This window comes from Schistocerca cancellata, chromosome 9, assembly GCF_023864275.1.
Source record: "Schistocerca cancellata isolate TAMUIC-IGC-003103 chromosome 9, iqSchCanc2.1, whole genome shotgun sequence".
NCBI lineage: Eukaryota > Metazoa > Arthropoda > Insecta > Orthoptera > Acrididae > Schistocerca > Schistocerca cancellata.
Genome location: NC_064634.1, coordinates 241032767 through 241052147, shown reverse-complemented (window position 1 = coordinate 241052147; position 19381 = coordinate 241032767). Strand labels below are relative to the sequence as shown.

At 36.7% G+C, this 19381-nt stretch overlaps 1 protein-coding gene across 1 annotated transcript in view; it reads right to left on the bottom strand.

Annotated features, from left to right (window-relative positions):
* Positions 1–5614: 5614 nt before the first annotated feature.
* Positions 5615–19381, bottom strand: part of LOC126100606 (NADPH oxidase 4-like) — a 191969-nt gene continuing 178202 nt past the window's right edge. Inside the window, exons 15-16 of the mRNA XM_049911235.1 lie at positions 9081–9181; positions 5615–5853 (exon numbers count right to left, since the gene is read on the bottom strand). Of these exons, the coding sequence (XP_049767192.1) occupies positions 5736–5853; positions 9081–9181 (219 nt within the window). The 3' untranslated portion in view covers positions 5615–5735. The remainder of the gene's footprint in view (positions 5854–9080; positions 9182–19381) is intronic.

The window sequence follows — 19381 nt, the reverse complement described above, 5'->3', positions numbered from 1 at the left end:
TTTACTGTCCCCCTCTCCCACTGTGTTATTCCTCTGCCTTCCAGCCTCCTCCTTACCCCTACCACCCAGACTGCTTCTCCCATCATGCACATTTGCTTGCAGTCCGACCTTGGCACCCAGAGACAGTGGTCAAGTGTCTGTGAGTTGCATTTGTGCATGTGTGTTTTGTCCAAATTGAAGAAGGCTTTTTTGGTCCAAAGCTTACTTGTTTAGCAGTCTTTTTGTTGTGCCTGCCTGTGACTCTACATTTCCACTTTATGGTGACTCAGAATCTATCCTTTCCACAATACTTTCAATAATAAGAGTATGTGTGCTACTGAGTCAGCTTTCTTTTGGAATTTGAAGAATACTGCATCTACTTGACTGTCTTGTTCCATGGTTTTTAGGGTGTCACTTGAGAAAAGTGTTTGGCCTGGAGGATATCATTCTATTCAAGATACTTCAATACAATTAAGCTCAGAATGTATTATAAGATTCTACAGAAAATGTATGTGAAGTAAATTGTACAGTACTTTCATGTATCACTTCTGCTGTTCTTCTTGTACAGGGTAACTCATAGGAAGTAGTATATTTTCATTTGGTTTTTGTGAGGTTTAGCATATGATTACACAAAATAGGATCTATTGATAGCTTTTCTGTACACATTTGCAGTACTGAAAAGCCAAACACAAGTTTATTTCTTTAAAAGATCATCTCAAAAATGGCAACCAGCAATGTCAATGCATTGTTGAAGACGTTCGCCGAAAGACCTCATTGCATTATCAATTATTTCTTGAGGAACAGCCTCTATCTCTTCTCGGATTGCAGCTTTCAAATCAGTAATGTGTACTTGCCATGAAAAACTTTTCTGGACATAACATCACAGAAAAAAGTCAGGAGATGAAAGCTGTGATTTCTCTGGCTACAGGGTATCACCAAATTGTAAGTGTAATCGATATGGGAAGTGGTGCTATGAATCGTGGACCATATGGTCTGTAGCCATATCATATTTAGATGGCAATGTCCCTTCAATTGCAGTTGTTGTTGTTGTGGTCTTCAGTCCTGAGACTGGTTTGATGCAGCTCTCCATGCTACTCTATCCTGTGCAAGCTTCTTCATCTCCCATCATACTGCAGCCTACATCCCTCTGAATCTGCTTAGTGTATTCATCTCTTGGTCTCCCTCTACGATTTTTACCCCCCACGCTGCCCTCCAATACTAAATTGGTGATCCTTTGATGCCCAAGAACATGTCCTACCAACCGATCCCTTCTTCTAGTCAAGTTGTGCCACAAACTCCTCTTCTCCCCAATTCTATTCAGTACCTCCTCATTAGTTACGTGATCTATCCATCTAATCTTCAGCATTCTTCTGTAGCACCACATTTCGAAAGCTTCTATTCTCTTCTTGTCCAAACTAGTTATCGTCCATGTTTCACTTCCATACATGGCTACACTCCATACATATACTTTCAGAAACGACATCCTGACACTTAAATCAATACTCGATGTTAACAAATTTCTCTTTTTCAGAAACGCTTTCCTTGCCATTACCAGTCTACATTTTATATCCTCTCTACTTCGACCATCATCAGCTATTTTGCTCCCCAAATAGCAAAACTCCTTTACTACTTTAAGTGTCTCATTTTCTAATCTAATTCCCTCAGCATCACCCGACTTAATTCGACTACATTCCATTATCCTTGTTTTGCTTTTGTTGATGTTCATCTTATATCCTCCTTTCAAGACACTGTCCATTCCGTTCAACTGCTCCTCCAAGTCCTTTGCTGTCTCTGACAGAATTACAATGTCATCAGCGAACCTCAAAGTTTTTATTTCTTCCCCATGGATTTTAATACCTACTCCAAATGTTTCTTTTGTTTTTTTTTACTGCTTGGTCAATATACAGATTGAACAACATTGGGGGATAGGCTACAACCCTGTCTCACTCCCTTCCCAACCACTGCTTCCCTTGCATGTCCCTCGACTCTTATAATTGCAGAATGAATAAATAATCATGACCACATACCACTCGGAACTGACATTCACTGGCCAGCTGTTGTTGTCTTCAATAAAATATGACCCAATGATACCAATAGACCATTAAACAGCATACTAGATGATGAACTTTGGGCTACCCTGTACCTTTTCATGAATAAGCTATGAGTTTATGTCTGAGTAATATCAGAAGTTTTGTTCCATCATCTTTTGGGCATGCACTCGGGACAGTGACAATTTATATCGCCCGAAAGATGATGGAACATTATGTCTGCCGGGAAAACTTCGAGAATCACATCAGAAGTGTTGTTTATTGATAAACTCCTTCGGATGAAAGTTTGCCTCATCAGATATAACAAGAATTGTCAGAAATGCATCATCCTGGTCAATCCTGTCCGTAATGTAGTGCAGAAACTGTGCCTACTCACTTTATTTCCTGGCTGTATCTGTTGAGTCACTTGCAGCTTATAAGGATGATAAAACTTTAAATCCTGTTTTACAGTCCTCCACAAAGACATGTAATATTCTGGAAGGGTAATGGACAAATTGCTGTGGGCCTTATTGTAGAGCTGCATACACTTGTTGGATATTTTCCAGTGTTTGAACTGCCATTTCAGGTACCTATGTTCCACATTGGTTACAGATGTCTCATGTCATTGTTTTATCCACGTGGATATTGTGTGTGAATTTGTAAGGGACCAAACTGCTGAGGTCATCGGTCCCTAGATTTACACACTACTTAAACTGGCTTACGCTAAGAACAACACACACATCCATGCTCGAAGGAGGACTTGAACCTCCAACGAGAGGGGCCACACAATCTGTGACGGGCGCCTCTAACCATGTGGGCACTCCACCTGGATATTGTCATTCTCTCCAGAACATAGAAATGGCAATCTCTTCCATGGCACATTAAGTGTTTGATAGTCACAATGCTCTGCCCACAACGGAAATCCTCCACTGGTTCAATACACACCTGCACCAGCCCACATTCCATATTAATTGAATGAAATACTATGTGAGTCTAATTAGATGCAATAGACTGTGCAAACCCATCTACATCATGGCAGGGCGGCCAGTTAAAAATGTACTATTAGCTGTGGGCCACCATGTTGAGGGATGTCACCTGTGCTTTCTTTCAGCCACTATGCACAGTTTCTTATTCCTTGGATCTTTGATATATTATTGTTAAAAGAGGTGTTAACTCAGCTGCAAATTCGATATAGCATTTGGTAGAGATTAAATCAGGCTCTGGAGCTTTGCTCAATTTTAACAATTTTAGCCGTTTCTTAAACCCTCTGACACTAAATATCACTTTGTCATGTTTGTAGTGGTACAAGAATTGAATTGGGGCATTACTTCTGGGTTTTCCTTTGTGAAGGAACATTTGAAAATGGAGTTAAGTTTCTTGCTTTTGCTTTGCAACCCTCAGTTCATCTCCTGTTTCATCCACGAGTGTCTGGACACTAACTTTGGTGCCATTAGCAGTTTCTTCAAACAATCAGAATTTCTTCATGTTTTTTTAAAGTTCTTTCAATAATAATCTGCTATGGTAGTCACTGAAGGCTTCACACATTGCCCTCTTGACAGTTACACATGTTTCATTCAGCATCTCTCTATCTATAGTCCTATGCTTTGTTTTATCTCTATTATACAGTAGTCTTTGTTTCTAGAGAAGTGTCTTTACAGTGACTGTTTACCATGGAGGGTCTGTCCCATCATGAACTGCTGTATTCTGCAAGGTACATATCTGTGCACAAAAGCATTAGTAACTCAGTCCTTACTTCACTATGAAGTACAGGCAGAGCCTGAATGCCTCACAACTAGCTGTGAGCATCTGTTTGTCTTTGATTACACATTTGTGCAACTTTAGCTGAACTTTGATTTACCTGAAATTGATTCACAAGCCATCTTGTACAACTTCTACCTTATTGATTTAAATCCGTAATCATTTTGCCTTGTGAAAAATGTAAAAGGAAATGTCCAGTTTATTCAGTGGAGACAGACTTGTGACAAAGCAAGCCAGGATAATTTTACTTCCCCTCTTGTTTTGCATCTGCATCCTTAAAAATTCATTTTTTCACTTCTGACTAATTAGACTAATTACCATTCATATACACATGTATAATCTGCATTTTCATAAAAGAGAAAAGTTGGCCCTTAGTCTTAAAGAATATACCACCAGATCTAATTGTGTGTTTTGTTTTATGTATGTAACTAATTTTCTAATTTATTTTGCCTATGCCTAGTTAGTAACTTTTGTTATAGGGTTAAATCAGTAATTGTTTCGTAACTTAAATTCTATTATTGACATATAAATAAATATAAAGTCTGTAATAATTATAAACATTTGGAAGACAAAATGCTAGTAATTTTAAAGTATTTATTTGGCTCTATTCAAAAAATGTTAGCAAAGCCAGCCCTTAATTAATTCCAAAGTAATAAATAAACAGTTTTGTCAAAAGTATTGTTTGCATAACTATGTGTGTAATTTCATGATTTAAACAAATAATTCGGATTAACCCTTGTAATAGGAGAAACTGTTTAAAAGAAGGTGGTGTTCAGTAGATTTAATGAGTTAAGTTTTAAATGTAATTTCTGTAAATTTAACTTCACACCATCTGTTGTTGCAGTACCTATTATTGTGAGGATACATAAGGGCCCAATTTTTGGTCCCAAGACAGTCAGTCCACAGCCAAGTTTGCATCAAATTAACTGTGAAATAAGTATAACACAATTAGGGTGTGTGTTAAAACAATGACAGTGTCTATTCAATATGTACTGCAATATTCTGCAAGACTTTTGAACTTTGTGGTTAGGTTTTTACTGCTCATAGATGTTCAACAGTAAACTATGGTAGCAGTATGTGGAGGTTTGGCTGCAAACTATTAAAGCAGCTGATGGAAAGTTAAAACAATGGTGCACTGGCCATATATAACTGTGAATTATTAGAGGGTTGTGAACAGTGAAAGTAAACTACTGTGAAATGCAACTGTGTGCATGTCGGCTACATTATTTAAACTAGTTAGTGTTGTACTTCCACACCCCATTTTTCAGCAAGTATCACAATGCAGTACTTTGACACTGAGGACAAAAAATGAAGAAATAAAGAAGAAGAACTGTCACAGACTGACAGAGACTTATGAATTGAAGCTCTCTCATGAAAATGAAATATTAAGTTTGGAAATGATTAAAAATTTATTTGCATATTATGACTGAGTGATTGATGTTCTGAACTTTAGTATACTCACCCTGATTCACTGAAGCAAAATGTAAAACAAATCATTTAAAAATCAAGAATTGTAGCTTTGCTGAAATTTGACATACATGAATTTATGAGCACAGTATCTAGTATTTTTGTATTTTCTCAACAAACTACCAAGAGGATTTAATAGCTTAAACAGACAACTGAAGGTTTGTCTGACTAAATCAACCTGTGATTTTGTTATAGCTCCCAGTTTAAAATAATTATCACAATAATAAATCTCATACATCTGAAACATGATTCAGCCTTGCTTCAGTATTTTAGTGACTAAGCCAACTATTTTTTACAGTGAATATTTTTTCTGCTGATTTCATGATTATTAGTGTTTCCAACAGTTTGAGGTTATTCAGATATGTCTGAATAAAGAAAGAAACTATAACAAAATCAAATATATTTAACAAAAGACAATACAAAATAATATAATACAATATTCCAAAAATATTCTTGAACAATAAAACACTATCTTTGGTATTTTTGGCAGTTTCAACTGCACTCTCAAAATGATTCACGCATGAACCTGAATGATGTGCCATTTTTTGAACATTTATAACAATGTTTTTTAATTTCTTTTGTTAATGATGTTGGACCACTGGCAAATACTGCAACATTTGGCCTGTAAAGAAATTATTGTGATTAGAATGTTTAGATAAAGGAGGAGAACAGTAAGCTATCTTAATGAAAATGGGGACAAACCCTGACTACATTAAACTGAACAAATAGAGTATTTTTTTATTTTTACACAGGCATACATGTTTCTTTTGTGAAAATCTCTAGTTTTTAAAAGAATATTTGGGACCAATGAACACTACTCAGTGATACATCATATTACTATAGTAATGGTTATGAATATACAAAAATATTTAATTTTAAGAGCAGAAGCACTGAGTTCTCCATGTCATATGCTTACATACCCCTGACCCTCCCTCATCACCCACTATACTCCTGGACTGGTATAAATGAACCACATCCTTTTCCAAAGCTTCAGCTATTTATCATTGTGCTTAGAAATGAGGGATGTACTATCCATATGTATTTGTAGGATGTAACTTTAATTTTGGTATTGTTAATAATGATACTTTTAGTGATGGTAATGGTTGGTTTACTGTTGCCTTTGTGAAACTTGTATCAGTGTTCCTGCAGCTGCTGCACTGGAGTGTTAAGATTCATGTAATGTGATTACTTATCATGCATGTCATATTGGTCGGTAGATAATAAAGATTTTGGAAGACACAGGTGCCTGACCTCTCTGATACATCCACCCAGCACATCCTGTTCCAGTCCTCTCACAGGATTATTCTTTTCCATCAGCAGTAGGGCCAACTGTTAAAGCAATTCAGTAATACACCAGCTCTGTTGCAGTTTCTGTGGAATGTATGTGTGTAGGACCATCAACTAGTTGGCCACCTGAAAGAATGGCCGTTCCCAGCTGTGGCCAAGCACTGACCTGACAGACCAGTGGCAGAACATACTGCTGGCACAACATACTCATTTCAATGGCTACTCCACAACTCCTGCCATATGGATCCTTCTCCCCAACACCAGCCTCTCTGAACTACTTAGATGAGAATTGTCCTTACTTTACCTCCTTCATTTCCATAATCCTCCTGCCCTCAATCTCTGCTAGCATCCTGCTCTACACAATGGAAATGCAATGGTTGTCTTGAATACGACCTAGCATGACAGCAAGATTATCTGCAAACATATAGGAAATTGAGTAAAGACTTTACTGACAAATTTCTTACAACTGTTACGCGGTTGATAAAGAAGTTCTCTATTGAATAGAGTGTTCAGAAAAGCCAGTTCAATTCATTTGCACTACCACCAAGACTTTATCGATTGCAGAAGGTGCACAAACAACATGATTCTTTAAGATCTTTAGCGAGCGTTATTGTTTCGCCCACATATTCTGTTGCCAAGTTCTTGAAAATATTATTGTGACCGTATGTTGGCCGATCAGATTCATTTATCAAGAATTCAGCACATTTTATCAGTAAGTTAAATGGCATAGTGGTACAGCCAGAGGACATATTAGTTAGTTTTGATATGGTGTCGCTATTCATTGTGGTTCCACTCAACAAAGTGTTGCAACAGCTGAATTGGATTTTTCCTCCCAATGTTACAGAATTGTCTAAATATTGCCTCACAACAATATATTTAGAATGGAACAATGAGTTCTGTGAAAAGATGGATGGTGTCACTGTGGGGAGTCCTTAAGCCCACTTAGGGAGTCACTTAGCCCACTTATAACAAACTGATTTATGGAAGAATTTGAGGAGCAGCATTGGAAACAGTGAACAAGAAAACGAATATTTGGTTCTGGTATGTGGCTGATACGTTTATTTTGTTGTCATGTGGCAGGGAAGAACTAGATCATTTTCACAAACATCTCAATGAGATCAATCCAAAGATTCAGTTTATCATGGAGGAGGAGGCAGGTGGAAGATTTAATTTTCATGGTGTGCTAGTTTTCAAGAAAGAAGATGGTAGCTTGGACCACACAGTTTTAGTGAACTCCCCCCCCCCCCCCCCCCCCCCCACACACACACACACGCACACACACTCTGTTTCCTACATGGGATTCCAACCACCACTCACAACAAAAGTGAAGTAATATAAAAACGTTTGAAGATAGATCAAGGCAAATTTGCAAACTAGAGTTGTTTGACAAAGAATTGAAACATCTCACCAACACATTACTCAAGAATGGTTATTCACTCACAGAGGTGAAAAAAGTGTTAAGACTACCATGTAGAAATCATGGCAATGTCCAAACAGCAATGAAATTGGAAGTTTTCCTGCCATTCAGTAAGGACATTACTGACCGCATAGGAAAAATCTTGAGAAAGTGGAACATCATGGTAATCTACAAACCCACATGGAGGGTACAAGTTCACCTAAAACCTGCCAAGGATACTCACCTACTGCTGGAAAAAGCAGGAATTTATAGGATTCCATGTAGTTGTGGGGAGTGTCCATGGGTACTACAAAAAGAACAGTGAAAAAATGACTGGAAGAAGATAAGGGCAATTGCAGAAGAGGGGAGGTTGACAGATCAGCTGTTGCGGAACATACTTTGCAGCCAGGAGACCACCACATTCATTTTAATAGGATTCAAGTACTGGCAGCCACAAGCAGATACCATGAAAGGCTATACACAGGCCATACAGATTTCAATAGGAATGAGGCAGGCATGAAATTTTATGAAATCTGGATTCTGGTCTGAAGAAGACATGGGGTGACAGCAACAAGGGATGATGGCATTTGATGTGAGCCAATTGTACTCATGTTATTCTCAGACTCCCATCTCAACCTTTTATTTGTTTTTTGTCCGTATTTCTAAATCTTTAGTTTCTACTTGGACATTACAGTTCACTTTGAGTTAAGTTCTCATCTTCCATCTCTGAAAACATGAATTTTAACTGTTAGCTCACTAGCTTCTGAGCTACTTCCTTGCACCTTGTCTCTCTTACAACCGACAGAATGAAAAAAATATGTCCTTCCCTCTAGTGTTCGTGCATCTTACTCATTATTTCTGTTTATGCTATCCCTTTCTCCCAACAAAGCAACTATTTAAACGGTTTAGTGGAGGAGATAAAACTTTTTTTTAATTTTTATTTTAACGGCTGTCAGCTCCACATCAGTTGGTTCTGTTTGAGAGTAGGTAAACAGATACTGTGTTACTGCCTTAATTTGTTTCCTGTGGGAAATTTAAAAGGACAATTTGAATATAAAATTAAAAAAAAAATATTCTTCTCACATCAATTCGTTGGAATAAACAAACAAAATTCACAATAAAAGCAAACATTGAATGAAGTAAACTATAATTCTTTGCTTACTTACCTTCTGTACATATTTTTCCATTGTTTAAAAAGACTACCCCACTTTGGACGACCATTCTGAAGTCGGTGTAACAAAACCTTGTATTTCTGGCTAATTTCAACCTGTAAAAAATGAAAAAAATATTCAGCCATGATATTTATGCTGAAATTAGTATCTTAAGTAATAAGGAAATTAGCTTTGTACTCATTCAATCTGTTATGTTGCAATGCAAAGAGAAGGGAACAGATACTAGATGAAACAGAATTATATGGAACGCATACTGTTGTAATAATAATCTGCCAGAGCTGTTCTTTTATATTTAATTCACCATTACTGATTTCAAATGATGCCTCACTCTCATATTTATATAGTTTTTGGTTTTAGGTATAATTTTTAATAATATTATAAGATCATAAATGTTATTCTTCAATTATGTGCTACTCTTGTTTTGTCATATTTGAGCATGACTGTTACAATCACAGTCTAACATAACAGTCACGACACTCCATTTTCTTGTTGTCCACTGTGACATCGGTGCACCAAGCAGCCAAAAAGTTATACTGTTGAGTTTGGTGAGATCTTGTGAAAGTGAAAGCAGATCTTAATTGTTTATATTGATCTGCAGAATAGCTTTTACAAATGGGAGCACCCATAGTGCAATAAATTGTAGCAATAACAATAAGAAGGCACCACATTTGTCTTTTTTTTTACATTTCCTAATGACCCTAGGAAGTGTGAATCGCTACTCTACAAAACAGTTTATTTACGATCTTCTTTTAACCTACAGATATTTGCTGGGGAACGTCACATTCTTTACGAACAAAAAAATTGCTAGTAAAAAGCAGAGGACCTGATATTTTGCAGAAAAGTATCACATAACTACTAAAAAATGTTATATTTTCTTCACAACTTTTCCAGTCAAATCAGTGAATGTGGAACATAGGAAACGTGTATGGAATGCAATACCTACATTATTTAACATATCAGATAAGCTACCACAACTGTAACTGAAGGAAAAACCACATAGACATGATAATAAAAGAACAGAAACAATAAAACTGTTTCTCAACACAGAAGAAACCAATTCCAGAATTGTTACTGCATCTGAGCCACAAATGGCACTAATCTTCACCACATTTGCTTCTGAAGCAAAAGTAATTAAATTTACAAAAACATTTATTTATTAGAGATTCAAGTAAAGTGTAAGAGGTTGCAAAACATCTGGCTCCCAACAGAGTCACCACATGAGGAGGAAAGTGCATATCGTGATAAGAACAAACAAGAGAAATGTATTCTTTTCATGGATGAAAAATGTGATTATATTCTCTTGCTTTCAGCAGAATAAACTTCAATATACACACATTGGAAGGTATTTCTTAATCATTAAGTTGTAACTTATGTCACTGAATCAGGGAGATTCAACTGTTTTTATACATATTTCATAATCATTCATGTCTCTTGATAATTTATTAATATTTGGAACACAAAAATGTAATACCCATTTTGATAAGTAACTAGAAAAATAATTAAAAACAAACTTTAATTTTACAGCTACTTTCTCACTGCTTGGGGTGCTAGTGTTGCACCAACTGTCACATAATAACATTTTTCATAGCAGTGAGTGTCGCAACTGTACATGTTAGACTGTGGTTGCTATATTGATCTCTGTGACAGAGATGTTATTTGTTACTCAATTTATATCTTTAATGAAAATCAGTTTATATTGTTTGTAAAATTCAGAAAAAAGGCAGTTCTAAATTTTACACATAACATAAACAAACTTTCATCAAAAATATTAACAAATCATAATTTGGCACATAAATCAATACTGTAACAGTGCATGCAAAAATATGACAAAATAAAAGTAAACAGTAATGGGAAATTGACATTTAAGATCTTATAATGTAAGTAAAAATTGTACATATTAATAAAGGCTTGACTATATTTACATATTGCTTGAGAGTGAATCATCACTAGAAACCAGTAGTGGTAAATAAAATATAAAAAAAGCAGCTCTGGTGGTTTATTACTACAACAGGATGCATTTCAAACAATTTGTTGGCCAATTTCAGTTGAAAAAAAAAAGTGGAATTTGTTGTGGGATGTCATGGAATATTCACACTTCAGCTCCTATGGTTTCATGAAGTTCCAACTGTATGTAGCCTTTCTGTCATTGAGCTTTTTGTTGGGAAACCAGAACATCATAGATTTTCATAAGTGCTCACAGAATGTCTACAGAGAACTGGCAATGAACAGAATACAGTGAGTTGTTTTGGGTGATGCATCCGTCATTCTCGCAATGAAGTGACACTAACCTGTCTGATCTCATGTATGCCGGCCAGCCGCACATAGCTGTGATAACTGCAGTGCTGAAACGTGCGGATATTCTCATTCGAGGTGACTGATGGAACACAGACAGACACCTCACAGTTCAACTGGATATCTCTGTTGGGAGTGGTGAACACTTATCCATCAGTTGGGATATGCAAAGGGATGTGCCTGCTAGGATCCTTGCTGCCTAACAGAAGGCCATAAAGAACAACGAAGGACCATCTGTGCAGAATTACTTGCACAGTGCAAGGCTGATCATGACAGTTTTTTGTCAAACATTGCCATAGGTGATGAAACATGAGTTCATGACTTTGAAAAGGAAACAAAATGGCAATCCATGTTGTGAAGTGGCACCATACCATCTCTCCTGCAAAGAATAAGTTTGAAGCTGCACCCTCAGCTGGTAAATTCATGGTGATGGTCTTCTGCGACCCTGAAGGGGTTATTCTATTTCTATTCACAGTGCAGTTATCAACTCTGAAATGCATTGTGCTGTCCTCAGGTAACTGAAGAAACGACTTCAACATGTTCGTTTTCACAAAAATGCAAATGAACTCTCCTTCTTCTCCATAACAACGCAAGGTCTCTGAGAGGAGGTTGCAAAATTTCATTGGTCTGTTCTTCCACAATAATCCTACAACTCAGATCTTGCATCTTTTGAAATCCATCTGTTTGGCCCAATGAAGGATGCACTTCATGGACAGCAGTATGTGGATGTCAGGGAGGCTTTTGATGCAGCAAGATGTTGGTTCTAATGTCAACCAGTAGGGTGGTACCATGCTGGCATACAGGCCCTCCAAGTAAGGTGGTGTAAGGCCATCTCATTGAATGAAGATTATATTGAAAAACAGGATTTTGTAGCCAAAAGAGGGGAGGGGGGGGGGGGTAATATGGTGTATTGGAATCCTGAATAAAACCAAACATTCAGAAAAAAATATGTTGTATTACTATTGAATGCCCCCAGTACTTACACTGTGCAGAAATGATAACTGAAACATGTAATCCATTTAGGAAACTGACTCCTGGAAACTAATTTATTTTTAACTGTTAAGGGATAAAGAGTTGGAGAAGTGCTTCTTTATTTATGCCACTCATTCTATTTCTCTAATGTGTCTGGATTATTTTTGATGTTATTTAAAAAGACAATCAAAGTGTTGTTGTAGTGTTACTCTGTTACTGTATTGTAAGCAGTTCTTCTCTCAATAAATATAATGTGTGTGATACAACAGTTTTAGTTCATTACAATAATGATTATGGGCCCAGTTGTGCTAATTGAGAAAATAGAAAACTGTGTTAGTGTCAATTAGCCAATCTATAAGACTCACACATGTGGTGAACACAAAATATCTGCCAATACAGGCTGACCATTTTCATGCATTGCACTTCGAAAATGTTAATTGACTCTGACTGTGTTTGTGATTTCAGGGAAAAGAAAATAACAGTAAAATGTGTAGATGTGATGGAGAACAGACACACTTCTGAGAAATAAAATGGAGTGAATTATGCTTTCTGATTGTATCAGATAAAAATGATTCAAACAGATTGTGATTTGTGGACTATAATTCAAACTGGTGAGATGGAACCTGGTTAAGGTACGTCAGCTGTTGATTAAAAGGCATGTTCAACACTTCAAGGGAAGGAGCTAGCAAAAGTTATACTTCCCATATGCAACAAGCAACAAGCAACAAATGCATATAAGAAATTTGTCAAATCCAAAAATAGCATGGGAAGAACTTCAAGAAATATTCACCCCAAGGGGTAGCAAATTTCACACTGTGCAACTGAGGCAGAAGTTATATTCACTAAAAATGAAGAATTGTGAATGTATGGAAAATTATTTAGGACTGATAAACAAAACTGTAGCAGATCTAAGGGGAGAACATTGGAGACAAAAATGAAGACTGGAACAAAAAAAAACCTTTTTTTGTAATCAGTTGATGTTGGATCAAAATAAATAAATAAATAAAAAGGTGCAGATTTGGCACAACCAGAGGTTGTACAGAGTTTCAGGGAGAGCATAAGGAAACGATTGACAGGAATGTGGGAAAGAAATACAGTAGAAGAAGAATGGGTAGCTTTGAGGAATGAAATAGTGAAGGCAGAAGAGGATCAAGTAGGTAGAAAGATGAGGGCTAGTAGAAATCCTTGGGTAACACGAGAAACATTGAATTTAATTGATGAAAGGATTAGATTAATGAAAGGCAAACCTACGTTTCTAGCATTTGTAGACTTAGAGAAAGCTTTTGACAATGTTGACTGGACTACTCTCTTTCAAATTCTGAAAGTGGCAGGGGTAAAATACAGGGAGCGAAAGGCTATTTACAATTTGTACAGAAACCAGATGGCAGTTATAAGAGTTGAGGGACATGAAAGGGAAGCAGTGGTTGGGAAGAGAGTGAGACAGGGCTGTAGCCTCTCCCCGATGCTATTCAATCTGTATATTGAGCAAGCAGTAAAGGAAACAAAAGAAAAGTTCGGAGTAGGCATTAAAATCCATGGAGAAGAAAGATAAACTTTGAGGTTTGCCGATGACATTGTAATTCTGTCAGAGGCAGCAAAGGACTTGCAAGAGCAGTTGAACAGAATGGACAGTGTCTTGAAAGGAGGGTATAAGATGAACATCAACAAAAGCAAAAACGAGGATAATGGAATGTAGTCGAATTAAGTCAGGTGATGCTGAGGGAATTGGATTAGGAAATGGGACACTTTAAGTAGTAAAGGAGTTTTGCTATTTGGGGAGCAAAATAGCTGATGATGGTCGAAGTAGAGATGATATAAAATGTAGACTGGCAATGGCAAGCAAAGTGTTTCTGGAGAAGAGAAATTTGTTAACATCAAGTATTGATTTAAGTGTCAGGAAGTCATTTCTGAAAGTATTAGTATGGAGTGTAGCCATGTACGGAAGTGAAACATGGACGATAAATAGTTTAGACAAGAAGAGAATAGAAGCTTTTGAAATGTGGTGCTACAGAAGAATGCTGAAGATTAGATGGGTAGATCACATAACTAATAAGGTGGTATTGAATAGAATTAGGGAGAAGACGAGTTTGTGGCACAACTTGACTAGAAGAAGGGATCAGTTGGTAGGACATGTTCTGAGGCATCTAGGGATCACCAATTTAGTACTGGAGGGCAGCGTGGAGGGTAAAAATCGTAGAAGGAGACCAAGAGATGAATACACTAAGCAGATTCAGAAGGATGTAGGCTGCAGTAGGTACTGGGAGATGAAGAAGCTTGCACAGGATAGAGTAGCATGGAGAGCTGCATCAAACCAGTCTCAGGACTGAAGACTACAACAACAACAACAACAACAACACTCTGTGTTGACTTCCAGATGAATAGAATGCAGTAGTTACAGCTTTGTGCAACTTGCCAGATACTGATGCTACTATCTACAGGTGCCTACTTGTGAAGATGTTAGATGTCATGAATATAAGGAAGATAAACACTCCACAATGTTCTTGAAAACTAGTTCTGGTAATCAAAAGTACTGAAATACACCTCTTAGGGAATGGGACTAAGGACAGGAACAAACAAAGAAAGAACCAACATAGAAGGTAGTTTTGTTTGTTACAACTGTCACAAAGTTTGTCACATATCTACAAATTGTCCTGAAAGAGAGAAATTTAAAAAAGAACAAAAGAAACTAGGCACATTAGCATCAGTGCCGCTTGTGGCACAGTTACATTGATTGGTGATAATTGGATAGTGGATTCCAGAGTAACTCATCACATGGCTCCAAATGAAAATTATTTTTCAGCTGTCAATAAAAGTATTTGAGCTGGGATTATAACCTTAGCTGATGGCAGAAAAAAAGAAGCCATGGGAAAGGTACAGTTAAGGTGAAGAAAATTAACAAAAAAGGTTTGCCCAAGGAATTCATAGCTAATAATACACTACTTGTGCCTGAGATTGACCATGCAATCTTATCTGTGGGGCAGCTCACTAAAAAGCATAGAAAGATTGTTTTCAATAAAGAATGTTGCAAGATCTATGATGAACCTGGAAGAGTGCTCATTAAAACTCAGCAGGAAGATCATTTATATTAATAAACAACATCATAAAAAAGGAAGCAGTTCTGGGATTAGACTGTGAAAAAGGTGAAATAAACCTGTGTGATGGCTGTTTGGCAGGTAAATCAACATGAAGACTGTTTCTGAAAACTGTACCACAAGATTTGAAGGAATGAACGATCTCTTTATATCACATTGGGCCTATTGATATTCCAAGTTTTGGAGTCAACAGATATTTAATGAGTATTGTGGATGATGCAAACAGATACATATTTGTGTGTTTCTTAAAAAATAAAGATGAAGTATTTGAGGAATTTAGGAAATGAAAGATCCAAATGGAAAACAAAACCATAAAATACTTGAAGAGAATTTGCACAGGCAATGGCCTAGAATTCTGTTCATGCAAATGGTCAATTCTATGAATCTGAAGGAATATGGCATAAAATAACAACGTCATACACATCTCAACAAAACAATACAGCTAAATGCCCCAACAGAACATTAATGGATATAGTAAGGTCACTGTGGTTAGAAAGTAATTTACTGAAGATTTCTTGGGCTGAGCTGATGTACACTGCAGCATAGATAAAAAAATTGTGTTACAAATAGCCACAACAATGAAAAAATGCCTCATGAATTGTGAACAGGTAGGAAGCCTAGTGTGAGACATTTACAGGTTATAGGATGCAAAGATTTTGTTCACATGCCCGAACAAAGACATTGTTATCCGCAAAGGCAGAAAATGGCATTCTTATAGGATATTCTCTATATGGTAATGGATAAAAGATTTGGATACCAGAAATGAAACGTTGTGGAATCAAGGGACTAATTTTTGAATGGCAAATGCTCAACTCAAAATAAGAAACCGAAAGAATATACTGAACTGTACAATGATGGAGCATTATCATTTCCAAGTATTGAAGATGAGATATGAAGTGAAAGGGAAGATTCAAACACTGACAAGGGATTTTGTGGTTTCTCAGATCAGAAGGAAATTTTGGAAGAAACCGAAGATATTCATGAACTTGTGGAACATGCTGCAACTCCACAATGTAGATGCAGATCAAGAAAGGATGTAAAAAAAAAAGTTTTAAGCAAATGTCATCCAATGAAAATTTGTTCCAAAGAGAAGGTTTATGCTGAAAAAGCACAAATAAATGTCATGCGAGGAAGGAACAGTGATGAACCGTTATTGTATCAAAGCAGTTAATTCTGATGAGGCAGCGGAATGGATAGTTGCAATGAATGAAGAAATTGACTCCTGGAAGAATCATGATGCTTGGAAAGTGTTTGAGCTACAATCTGATGTAATTCCTGCAAAGAACAGACAGGTATTTTGAAATGATTCGCCTACTGATAGCAGCCAGTGCTGAGAAAAGACAGTGTATTGATCAGTATGATCTGAAGAGAGCATATCTGAATAGCAAATTAAAGGGAAATGTTTATATGCTCCAGCCAGAATGTTTCACCAAGAAGGGCCAAGAAAAGTTTGTCTGCGAATTAAACAAGTCAATATATGGACTGAAACAAAGTGGCAGATGCTGGAATGATCATTATAACTCACTACAAAAGCTGGGATTTATTCAAAACAATATAGGTCCATGTGTGTACGAGCTATGTTCAAAGGAATGATATGCTTACATTTGCACAAAATGAAGAGTTGAGGCAAAAGATAAAAACTCTTTTAGAAAGTTGCTTTGAAATTGAGCATTTGGGTGTCACACATGTTAGGAGTGAAATTTGAGGGCAGCAAAGATGGAGCAATTAGTCTTTGTCAGAAATAATATGTTTACAAACTAATTGATACATTTGGGCTCCAAAATTCTGAGCAAGCCAAAACCACCAATGAAAATGAAACTGAATCTCACTGATGTGAAGTGTGATGAGAAAGTTAAAAATCTTCATATCATGAGTTTGTTGGTGGACTCCTTTACCTTTCACAGAGGAGGAAACCAGACATAGGTGTCTCGGTGGCAAAGTTGTCACAATATTGTTCAAAATTTAGTATGAACCACTGGAATGCAGCAACAAGGGTACCAAGATACATGAAGGAAACAACACATTACAAACTTACATATTATCCCACTAGTCAAAAACTTGAAATTTTCACTGATGCTGATTGAGATACTTATAAAGGTGATCACAAAAGTATTAAAGGCTATGTAATACTACTGGCAGGATCTGCAGCGTACTGGAGGCATTTGAAACAAACTGCAGGTGCACTAAACACAATGGAAGTAGAATATGTGTCAGTGGCAGCCTGCGCAAGAGAGGTGGTACAGATGAGAGAATTACCAATGACCCTTAAGCTGAAAGAACTGAAGGCTCAACATTTTTGTGGTGTGATACTCAAGATGCAATCATACATGTCAAGAATCGTATAGCCAAATCCACAATGAAATGTATTGCCATAAAATGTCATTTCATCAGGGAGAAGGTTACGGATGGAATGGCTGACGTTCAGTTAATTTCAACAGATAAAAATCGAGCAGACTTGTTAACATAGCCACTAAATCAGAATATTAATGAATATCAATATAAGAAAAAGCTACATTCAACTCCATTTCTATGTCATAGTTGGATTATCTCTGATGTTATTTAGAAAGACAATCAAAGTGCTGCTATAGTGTTTCTCTGTTACTGCTTTGATGGTGTATGCAGTTTTTCTCTCAATAAATGTTATACATGTGATACAATAGTTTTATTCTACTACAACATTTACCAAATACCATACAAATAAAAAAATTGGAAATGATCTTCACATGAAATTTATAACTTAATTTCCCACATTACAAAAACAGTCATGCCTGAAACCAACCAACCAAAACTGTCCTTGTCTCTTCAGTTTTCATTGATCTTTACAGAATAATAGACTGCTATCCATCATTATATGTAATCTTTAGTTGAAAATGATCTGCTTCTACATAATATTTGACTTCCTGATGTATTGTAAAGGCATTTGGATGCTTTCCTTTGCTGATGCTTAGTTACAATGGTATACAGATTATTGCTAGTATTTTATTATGTATACGTTTACATTTTATTGCAATTATTTTACCAATTCAGAAATGAAAATATGCTCAAGTTCTAGACTTGCTCCACTTTCTTAAGGATCACTTCACTTAGGACCTGTGCAATGAACATTACTCTAACGTTATTAAATCTCTTTCTCTCCCCCCCTCCCCTGACTTTGTTTTAAAACTGGTGACCCATGATTTGAATTCTTATGAGGGGATAATGTTTACCAAATTCAATAAGCAATCTCCTGGGTTGTGCTTGTGAGGGTATAATGTTTGCCACATTCATTGAACAATCTCTTGGGTTGGCTATAAAGTCTTTTGCCCTTGACCAAAGGTTTCTCATTCATTCTGACATGTCAAATTCAGAAAAATCTTGATCTTTTGATGACTAACTCCCTCAGTGTCATCAGGGGCTAAGACTGACTGTCATGAAACTGGCAAATCTACTAGTTTATGCCCAGAGGTTGGTACCTGATTGGCTAGAATATGTCATGATGACATCACGGAATCAGAGCATGCTGAGACGCTACTCTCTGCACCTATACATTATGTTTGTGTTCGCTGTCCAGAATCACTGACAGCACGAACACTCATATCAGGCAGTAAACTATGTGAAGTCTTCCTCTATGATCTTTCTTTGTCGAGCACATGCTCTCATGCATTGTTAAGTTCATAGCCGATGTCTCTGTTGTAGTTGTTATATGTAGTGGAATTTCCACTGATTCCCTAATCACAGAGTCCCAATAGTTCCAATCATGAGGGAGAATTCTCATCTATTCAAAAGTAAACTTATGTTTATTCATTAACAGTGATCAGTCAAGAAAGGTTTTTCAAAATTGTTGTACTTCTTTTAAGATGCCACCTCAGCATGTGCCCTCTCCATAATGTCATCACGGCATAATCTACCAATCGGACGCCATTCTCTGGCCATAAAAGTGGATGCCTCACATGTTTTGTG